The 10908-nt window shown below is 34.7% G+C and overlaps 1 protein-coding gene across 1 annotated transcript; it reads left to right on the plus strand.

Moving 5' to 3' along the window:
- The first annotated feature begins 787 nt into the window (after nucleotides 1-787).
- On the plus strand, nucleotides 788-10568 carry LOC104595067 (ATPase GET3B). Its single transcript, XM_010255633.3, has 12 exons — nucleotides 788-1150; nucleotides 1703-1914; nucleotides 2003-2065; nucleotides 2155-2265; nucleotides 2753-2827; nucleotides 2939-3007; nucleotides 3085-3150; nucleotides 4306-4380; nucleotides 4459-4557; nucleotides 5310-5444; nucleotides 8723-8878; nucleotides 10386-10568. The coding sequence occupies exons 1-11, from the start codon at nucleotides 949-951 to the stop codon at nucleotides 8858-8860; spliced, it is 1245 nt and encodes a 414-aa protein (XP_010253935.1). The 5' UTR covers nucleotides 788-948; the 3' UTR covers nucleotides 8861-8878; nucleotides 10386-10568.
- Nucleotides 10569-10908: the final 340 nt, after the last annotated feature.

A 10908-nucleotide genomic window follows, 5' to 3' on the forward strand; every position in this document is an offset into this window, starting at 1 on the left:
GTTAAAATTGAAAAATTGAATTCGAAATTTCAGTTTTATTTTTTTTTGGTTTTAGGTTAAATTAGTTTAATTAATTCAATTTTTTGTTTCAATTTTTTGAATTAGAAATTCAGTTAGCCAAATGAATCAAATTTTCTATTATAATATATAATATATAATATATTTATATATTAATAAATAGTAAAAAGAAATTCGATTTTATAATATATATATATTTTATAATATGTAATATATGTTATATGTTATAATATATATAATAGAGTATATATTATTCAAATTCGGTTTTAACTGAAATAAGCGAAAACCAAACTGAAAAATTTGGTTTTGGTTATTTTGATTTTTTTATAATTTGGTTTTGGTTTCGACTTTTATTTTTTAAAATTTTGATTTGTTCAGTTCAATTTTTAACTGAATAAATTGGATGTTCACCCCTAGCAAATATATCAAATTTCTTAAAATACCTATATAGTTACTTTTGACTATAGTGCTTATTTTTCCAATTTCTCTTCATATAAATCGTTAGTCCAAATCTGTTCAATCTCTTTTTGAAATTGATTTATTTTTCAAATTTATCTTTTATATCAATGAAATGTAAAACTTGCAACTAAATTTTCTATTTTTTTGTTTTTAATAAAGTTTGTATTGTTTTTTTCTAGAAATGAACCTCAAGAGTAATTGCAGATGTCTTCATAGAGGATTCTAAAGGAGGAGTCTACTTGCAAATTGCAATCATCAAAGGGAGGTTTCAGCAGTGGTTAAAAACTTTAGAGAGATTTCAGTAATTTACCCTTTTTTTTTTTGTGTGTTGGGAGGAGATCCAAACTGCCGCACTCCTCTGTTTTACAACGGCCCGGATGACCGATCTCGCGAATGAGAGAATAAAAGGGTAAATCTTTGGCCGAGGAGCGAAAAATCGGTGTTCATCGAAACCCAGAAAAACAAAAGAAAATGGCACTTCAGTGTGTTCCCTCTGTTTCATCAGCTTCCCTTATTCATCGACTCCCTGCAACCCGTTCTTCCATGGCTATAGCGGGTTTTCTCTCTCGCCTATCCAAATACCAAACCCCATTCTCTCTTTTGAAACTAAGCAGAAGCTTTGGTTTCATCTCAGTTCCTGAAACGAGGAAGCCATACAATAATTTATTTCAAGGTATGCATTCCATTATAATTCATTCCTCAATTTATCATTTACAAGTTTATTTTTTCCCTTGTGGTATATCTTTTACTGGGATTTGTGGTGGAGCATAATTGCAGCAGTGGCTGTTCTAGTAGTTCAACAAGTAATTATCTTTTCATTTTTCAGTGGGTCTTATTTATTTTTCGGATTAAGAAGTTGGGATACTTTAACACAGTAGTTTTTATACTGGGGCAATGGAAAAAGAGCAAAATACGAACACCGAAGTAGAAAAAAAAGAACCACTCGGATACTTTGGGAGCAATACATTCATTAATTTTCTACTATTTACAATGGAGACAGCTAGCAGATGAGGATATAATTGATTGAATATCAAGTGAAGATTAAACGGAGAGATATTTCAAGTTTCTGCAGGGATTTTTAATTCCAGCCTTTTGTAAAAGGAAAAAAAAGTTTTGAGAGATAAGCTACGCTATGCTTTGCCCATTAGTCTAAATTTTTGTCTAGGAACTGGTAATACGAAATAGAATGACATGATTATCAGTTTCTCTTCAAATATATTTGCAGTGAGGTCGGTTGCTGCGCCTGCCGAAGCTGCTGCTGGATTTGATGAAATGGCTGCTGGAACAAAGCGGAAGTATTATATGTTAGGTGGGAAAGGAGGTGTTGGGAAGACAAGTTGTGCTGCATCCCTCGCTGTAAAATTTGCAAACCATGGGCACCCCACCATCGTAGTCTCAACTGATCCAGCACACTCATTGAGTGACTCTTTTGCTCAGGTAGAAAGAATAATACCTATTTATTTAGTCATGGACGTATTGTGGCAAGATTTATATCATCGATTGCATTTTCATGCGTTGTCACTAGAACTTGACTGGAGGGATGCTAGTACCAGTTGAAGGACCAGATTCTCCACTCTTTGCACTTGAGGTGTGTTGCTGACCCTTCATTAATTTAGATTCTTTCCCTTAAATAGAGATTGCTTGGAGCATGCATTTATCTAGAAGCACGTGTAACAGATAAATCCTGAGAAAGCCAGGGAGGAATTTCGTAGTGCAAGTCAGAAAAATGGTGGCACTGGAGTCAAAGACTTTATGGATAGCATGGGACTTGGAATGCTTGTTGAACAGGTAAATTTCTGGATATAATTATTAGATGATTGAAAAAAAAAGAAGAAGCATCAGCCTCCTGAGTGACCTTATATTCAAGTCTCAACTAGTAAGTGTCCTAGAGGATGTGGGTATTTTTCTAGGGTGATCAACCAAGTGAAATCAATATAACCCAGTTCCCAATTACTAGATGCTTTTTTTATTTCCTTAAGATGTTCCAATATAACATTGGAAGATGGGACACGGGAATTGGATTTCATCCTGTACAGCGCTTTCAAACCTCTCATGGGGAAATGCTAACAATCCATTATCATACTTGTTTCTTCTAGACTGTAATCTATTGAAGTATGAATAGTAATTGCATGTAATGTCCTTTTTGAATATCCTCCCTGAGATATAGAGTTGTTCTTTAACTGTGGATGTTGGTTTTATCTATTTATGTATTTTGATTAGCATTTTTCTTTATGATATCATCTTTGTAATTTCTTTTCTATTAATTGATCAAAAGCTAGGGGAATTAAAACTGGGGGAGTTGCTGGATACACCTCCTCCTGGTCTGGATGAAGCTATTGCAATTTCAAAGGCATGTATACTTATTCATTATTCTTGTTTTTTTTGTCTATTTTATTGGAAGTGTTTCTTTTTTTTTTTTTTTTGTTAATTTGTTACTTTCTAATTAAGAGCTCCTTGCCAGGTTATGCAATTTGTTGAAGCGCCAGAGTATAGTATGTTTACACGCATAGTTTTTGATACTGCACCCACAGTAAGAGAAAATTGACAGGCATTGGAAATTAAATCTTTTGATGCATTATCTAGTCCACTCATGATTGTCCTTAACAGGGTCATACTCTTCGACTTCTTTCCCTGCCGGACTTCTTGGATGCATCCATAGGCAAGATATTGAAGGTATGAAACTCAAAATCAAATATGATTTCAAAACTTCATTAGCCCAAGGAAGTTGGCTTCCTAATTGGAAACCAGTGTTTGTACTTCTCCTTTTACTCAGTAATAAAATTTCATTGATCTGCTACTGATTAAAAAGAAAGACTGTGGCTGAGTTTGATTTAAACCTAAACGATAAAACAGCAAGAAAGAACAAATTTAGCTGATAATTGATGTTCATATGTTTCTTCAATTGGCATGTTGGTAAGTGGGTTCCAAGCTCATTGAGGGTAAATTTTATTTGGCCTAAACTGATCCTTCTCAAAGAATTTAATGTAACATCAATAAATCTACTGTAAAGGTCATGGAATTGGAAGTAAGGAACCATTCAAAGAAATGGCCAAAATCCTTTTGTACTCACTTGTAATTGAATTATCATTCAGAATATCTTGGAATTTCCAAAGTGCATTGGTGACAGCAGGAACCATCTTAAGATGAGTTTACCACTTCAAGAACTCAAAGTTAGTTAATAGATAATTTCCTCTAGCTAACATAATGATGTAACTGCATGCTGATTCTGCACTAGTCTCACCAATTCCACCCTTCCCATCCCACCCATCTCTCAATTTAAGGGGAATCTCAGTGTTGCCTGAAAGGAGTCATCAACCATTACCTCATTCAAGTGTCATAATGGCCACTAGGGGAATTTTCTTATTTTAAGTAACTTTGCTTTTGGAGAAGAACCAAAATATGCAACTTGACAATGCTTGAAACTTCTAAGTGTTTCATAGCTATAGCCGATTAGATGAACTTTACGATTAACAGTTTGAATTTAGTTTGGTGACAATGACATCCAGATGGATAGGTCTTTCAGTTTGAAGTTCTTAACAATGTAAATATATATATTTTTTATTGGAAACGGTAATGTAAATATTAAATTCTCAAACATATTTCATGAAGTTTTATGACAAGGATGATTTATGGAAGCCACCTGCCACCCATTAAACAATTTCAACATATGTTTTTAAGGTTATCTTGAAGTTTTAGGTGAAGCATTGACCTGGCATTTTACGTAATCTTGGATCATGTCTTATTCTTTTGATAAATATTGTCATTCAAATTGTTGTTTTTTCATGTTTACTGACATCTTCCTTTTCCCCTTATAATTTGTGGTTTCAGCTAAAGCAGAAGTTAGCTTCAGCTACTTCAGCTATCAAATCTGTTTTTGGGCAAGAGCAGCCACGGCAGGATGCTGTAAGTCTGAGATTGTTGGAAACAGCTGTTGTGTTCTTTTGAAATTTTGCATACTAACCAATCTGTTTTCTTAAGTAGGCTGACAAATTGGAACAATTAAAGGAGAGGATGGGAAAAGTTCGAGAGCTTTTCCGTGACACAGAGTCAACAGAATTTGTTATAGTAACCATACCAACGGTAATATCCTGAATCTGTAATTGTAGTAGCCTACATTTTCTTTGCTTCTCTTGTAGACTACAAAGGCGGGCATTGATGGAAATAAAGTGAAAGTATTCAGTGTAATCACAATCCAAGTTAATAACTAGAAGAACAGTCTTTCTTTGTTTTTAGAATCATTGGGACTATTTATAAGTGCAAAAAAGTGATATACATTATCAAGGGTATTATTGTAATCTCCCTATGAGTTATCTTGTGAATAAAAGAAAGAGGGATAGGCATGTAGCCTATACCTACATAAATTTCCCCTTAACTCATCTTTTTCTTCTCCTTTGTTTATCACTTTCTCTATTCTCTCTCTTACAAGTTACACGCCAATCTAAGAAGATGACTTTCTTATTGGTTATTTGCCTGATCTTGTTATGTATTCATTTAGGGTTTATGCTCACAGTAATGATAGATATAATAACCATGTTTTTTGAAGACTTAGGGAATACATAGGGGTTTGCATTACTATCTTCAAAATATTGCTTCTTTCCTTTTTACCTTTTATTACTCTCAAGCATATGAAAAGGGACATGAGTTGCATTTCTCCCAGAAAAAGTTGCTTGATATAGTAATTATTGCAGAAAGAGCATGACTTTAGGACATCCACAGCTTTAGCAGTCTTACCTTGAAAGTCAGAAACTTCAATTGAAATGTATAAGCTTCATAGGAGTTCACTGAAGGTTGCTTCAAAGTCATGTTCTCATATTTCAGTTTATTTTTTCAAGGTCATGGCCATAAGTGAGTCATCAAGGTTGTGTGCTTCTTTGAAGAAGGAACATGTTCCTGTGAGGAGGCTTATTGTTAATCAGGTTCTACCCCCATCAACATCAGATTGCAAGTTCTGTGCAATGAAAAGGAAGGTATAGATTATAAACTTTTTCTTTTTATTTTTTTCCCTGAAGAGAAATGATCTTGCAATCGGACTCAAGGAAACCAAGACAATATTCATTAACATCCTTTCTTTAGATGTTGATCAATTACAATCTGTATCTTGTGTAATTTTGACTCATGGGGTAATGCCTCTTTTGGTGAAACCAAATAGGTAGGATCTACAGATTTTAGTGATATCAACTAGTAGAAAATAGAAATAAGGAAAAAATAAGAGAAGAAAGTGAAAAAGGAAGCAGAAAGTTCCTGGAGAAGAAGAGAAAGAAGAAAGAAGATAGGAAAAGAAATAAAAGAATGATAAAAGTGTTCTGCCTCCCCACTAAGGCGGTTATAACTAGAACCACTATAAACAACAAAGATAATGGGCAGCAGCCCAAGATCAGGAATGATGTCAATCATTCCCAACTTGCATAAATCATGCTCAACCTTGTTTCTACTTTCTAGTGATTCCCTTGGTGAAGACACCGGCTAACTACAACCTAGATGAAACATAAGGCACATAAACTTCTCCTGAGGTTATTTTTCCTTAATAAAGTGCCTGTCCACTCAATATGCTTCATCCTATTATGTTGGACAGGATTATGGGCTATATTAATAGTAGCCTGATTATCACAATATAACATCATAGGTTGCTTTGCTACAGTGTCAAGTTCCTCTAGTAGAGATCAAAGTCACAATAACTATGAGATATCATGAGCCATGGACTTGTATTCAGCTTCTGCACTCTACTTGGCCACTACAATATGTTCTTAGCTTTTCCAAGGAATCATATTACCCCTAACAAAGGTGCAAAATGCCGAAGTAGACCTTCTATCCATAGTTTTCAAGGTGCCAAGGCGAGGCTAGGCGGCAGGGGGGGCCTTGTCGCCTAGTCGCCTGCCTAGGCGATGGATTTTTTTAAGTAAAAATCACATATCCTAGGGTAATTCCCTAGGTTCCATAACCAACTTTCTTTAATAACTATCCATAATTTTCATAAGAAAATTATAAACTTCATGTTTAAGTCTAGAAAATCGACAAATTTATGAGAAGAAAAAGAAGCAAGGAAAGAAAATTCAAAAAATATATGGGCTGAACCCCTATTTTTGTTATAGGAAAAGAAGAAAAGAAATGTGTTGATTAGACAAAATTTTATTTCTTCCCTAACTTATTGGTTCAGATTTTGAAGTCATTGAGGATTCAATACAGCAGTTAGCAATTTGTGTTGATTAAGCCCTAACAAATAAGAAAATAATAAAAAGAAATTAGTTTATAATTACAAAAAATGAATATTTTTCTTTAATAATGTCTATTTCATAATTATAATCTCAAAAAAATAACAATATAAAAGTATTTTATTACACAGTATGCAAAATTGCTTGGTGACTGGGCGAGGCGAGCCTCCAAGGGCACCTTGTCGCCTAGGCGTTGCCTTGACAACTATGCTGCTATCATCCAAGAATCATGCCCAATCTGCATTTCTATAGACCTCTAGTTTTATATGTCCATGATTTGCAAATAATATACCTCATCCTAGATGTTTCTTAGATAGTCAAGAATCCTATCAACGACCGCCCAATGTGACATCTAAGGAGCATGCATGTATTGGCTCACCACACTAATTGCATAGGAGATATCTGGATGAATCATGCACATGTATAACAATTGACCCACTAATATTTGATACTTTTTTGTCAATAAATGCAAGATTTTTATTAAAGTTAAAAGAAAAGGTATATACAACTTGTCTCTCTCCAAAAAACTTTTTGTTTTACAACTATGCCCAAAACAAGGTATCCCTCTCCACCCCTTGCTTGGCTAATCCATTTGCCATAGAGTTAGCACAATGTTATTCCTTCCATCCTTAGATCATCACATAGCAATCAACTCGACACTAGTTTTTGATCTCCCTCAACAACTAATTTTCTAATGTTATTCCTTCCATCACAGCCAGCTCTACTCTAAGAGGGTCTCCTTCACCAACTGGTTGGGCTTGGACATGAATTTAGGCCCGTGGACTCGGGCTCGGACCCAAAACACTAGGTTTGACCTTTTTTTTGGGCTGGGCTCAAGCTTTCTCAAAAAAGCCCGGTGAGCCCGAGCCTGACTTGATAAAATTTTATATAATAAAAATAATATATTTTTTATTGTTCATCTTCTCTTTTTCTCAAGCCATAGTGAGATTTTTTGGTATTTTTGGGTTTTGAGGTAATTTAATATAAACAATCAGTTTTGTTGTTGAGTAAGAAAATCTTTTTTCTTTCTCAATTTCCTGGTTGGGCTTCGGGCTTTATATGAGGTTCGGGCTCAGTCTCAAGATCTAGACCAGATGGTCAGGTTGGGCTTGGGCCTGAATATGTTTTGTTGATATAGAGGCAAAGGTCGGCCCAAACTCAGCCTGACCCATGAACTGGTCTAATTGGCTCTATTGGTGTACTTTTTATAAAACGTACATATATAAAAATACTTTTATAAAAGTATTCTATTGGTTCTATTCGTACTTTTTTAAAAAAGTACTTTTACAAATTTCCTATTTTTATAACTTTTTGTTTTTCTATTTATTTATTTTTTATTTTTGTTATTAGAATTATGACATTATAGGTTCACACATTTGATCTAGATGATTGAACTGCTGACCCACGGATCAGATCTGCTGACCACAACATGTTGCTGGCCACATTCACTCAGTTACACATCTGGAACATCTCTTGTACTTCATATTGCCAATGTTCCCAATGTGTGGCTGGGTGAATGTGGCCAGCGATGTGTTATGGTTGGTGGATCTGGGCTCCTCACCCACCACGATGGAAATACCATTTTCTATTAATGAAATTATACTTTATCTTTTTCAAAAAAAATATTAATACTTTTGTACTTTTATAAAAATACTTTGAGTACTTTTATAAAAATACTTTGAGTACTTTTATACTTCACGTATACTTTCATAAAAGTATTTTCATAAATTACTATTGTTAAAGTACTTTCATAAACTACTTTGGTAAAAGTATTTTCATAAATTCAGGGACGATTGTATCGGGGGGAGGGGGCATAGGAGGAGCTATATGGTTATCTCCTTGTGTTTATATATCATATAGAAAGTACAATCTTCTAATTTATTGTACATTCCTGATAATAAAACTTCAGCTATGAGCTTTTGATAAAAAAACATTTAGAACACATGTGACATAGATCTTAAGTTTTCTCCTTACAAAAAAAAAAAAAAACTAATTCAAGAGTTGTGTTTTGATTTTGTTCTTTTTGATTATTTCAGGATCAGATGCGTGCCCTTGATATGATCCAAAATGATCAAGAACTTGCAGATTTGGCATTGATCCAGGCACCACTGGTTGATGTTGAAATCAGAGGTGTTCCAGCTCTTAAATTTATGGGGGATATGGTCTGGAAGTAAACTTAAGATTTGTACATGGTAAGGAAACCTGATTCTCTCCCACCAAATAGTATCCTTCCTTTAATCTTGCAATATGTTACTCTATCTTTTTGCTTGAATGTTTTGTTTCCTTTAAATACACTGCAAATGAGCGGAATGTCTAAAATGTAGAAACAAATTTGATTTGAATCCAGTGTTTTGAAAGGCGTGAGAGGTGTATGCTTAGAGGCACGCCTCCAAGTGAGGCGCCCCCAAAACGCCCTGAGGTTTGGCATTGACACCTCTAACGCGTACGCATCATGCGCTTTTTTTCATGAGGCATGCTAGAGGTGTATGCCCCATGTGCCTCACGCACACCTCATATAAAAAGACAAAAGAAAAAGAAAAAAAAGGAAAAAGGAAAGGGAAAGAAGAAGAAAGAAAGAAAAGAGAAGGGAAGGGAAGGGAAGGGAAGGCAAGACCCCCCCCCCATTAAAGAAAAATGAGGTCCTTCTTAAAATGCCTCGCGTTACGCCTCTGCATTTTGAAACATTGTTTGTAACATAGGCTGCATTTGTTTTCAATGCAAAAATAAATATGTACCATTCAAAAAATTCCCCCTGACCACTTCATGAATACAAACTGGTTTAATTTTGCACTAATAAATTTTGTATTCCAACCAAACGGTTTTTGGTTGTGACGAGTACAAACATAGATTCCAAGATTGAAATCCACCTTTTTTACATTAACCAACTATGAATGCAAAGTTTGCATCAAAAAAATGATACAAACTTTGTATCAATTGTCAATACAAACATATCTTGGAAGTTGTGATAGCTGTCATTGTCAGTACACAAATGTGGGACTGGATCTAGTAGGCACAACATAGTAAGCACATTCAATGAGCACTTAATAAACATTCTGACAACTGTCAAAAGTTGTTTTTAATCTTTTTCAAGGGCAGGCTGGGGTATTTTAAGGGACAGTGTCAAAAAAATTTCTTAGTGCTTATTGAACGTGCTTACAATGCTGTGCCTACCTGATCTGGACTGCACAAATGTATGCTTATCAAACGCTTGCAAACTGAACCAGAGTACATTTATGTACGGCATTTGCACTGTAAACAAACACAGCCATAGTGACTTCTTTTGGTGGACAGTGGAGGATCTATGGACTTTTTTTAACAATAACAGGAAAAAACATTGTTAAAGGGAATTTTCTCTGATGCATTTGATGACCGTTTTGTTGGTTGGTGAACTTGGGGTGTTCACCAATATGTATGGTTTTGTTTTCTAAAACAAAAACAATTATCATGCAAGCAAAATCATGCTGTTTTTGCTGATGTAGCAGTTGCTTTTGTTTTGAAAAACAAAATCATTCATATTTGGAAACACCCCATAGGGGCTTTTGATCAAGGAATTTTTTTTTTTTTTAATTAAAGAACTGCTGTATCAGACATGACATACCGGATGTGAACCACTAGTTGTTGATGTGTTATTTTCTGATACCTGCACGTTTGGAAATTTGTTACAAAGTGCTGACAGTATCTCATTTTCATGAGTTTCAGGATGAATACACAAAACTCATTTACAAACTGCTCCCACAGAAGTTGCTGTCATGTTGTTTGTTTACAAAGATATCTCGATGCCTGGGAAGATGATTGTATTTTTCAGGTTACTTGCAAAACAGAATACAAAGAACATCTGTAATCTTTCTCATTGATGAAAAAAATTGGAAGATGTTCTGGCAATCATGTGTCTCTTCTTTGTTTCATATCTGCGTAGAAAAATACCCAGGTTGCTTTCTTAGGTGGTTGATGGTAAACGCCTCATAGGGGTGCAAGTCGGGTTGGTTTTTTTTGGATAAGAAAGTCAGGTCGGGTTAGGTCTGGTTTATGTCAACCCTAATCCAACTTAAGTTGTTGAACCGTAACCCTAGGCTTAACGCAACCTGATGACTCTGGTTTTAGCATTATTATATGCACAAGGACATGGTTATTGTACTTGAATATTATACTTATACTAGAAATTTAGAAAATTTTTTTTTACAAGTATCAACAATGCAACGAGTATCAGAAAGGCAATTTTAAG

This window comes from Nelumbo nucifera, chromosome 2 (assembly GCF_055504915.1).
Source record: "Nelumbo nucifera cultivar China Antique chromosome 2, China Antique-T2T, whole genome shotgun sequence".
NCBI classification, from domain to species: domain Eukaryota; kingdom Viridiplantae; phylum Streptophyta; class Magnoliopsida; order Proteales; family Nelumbonaceae; genus Nelumbo; species Nelumbo nucifera.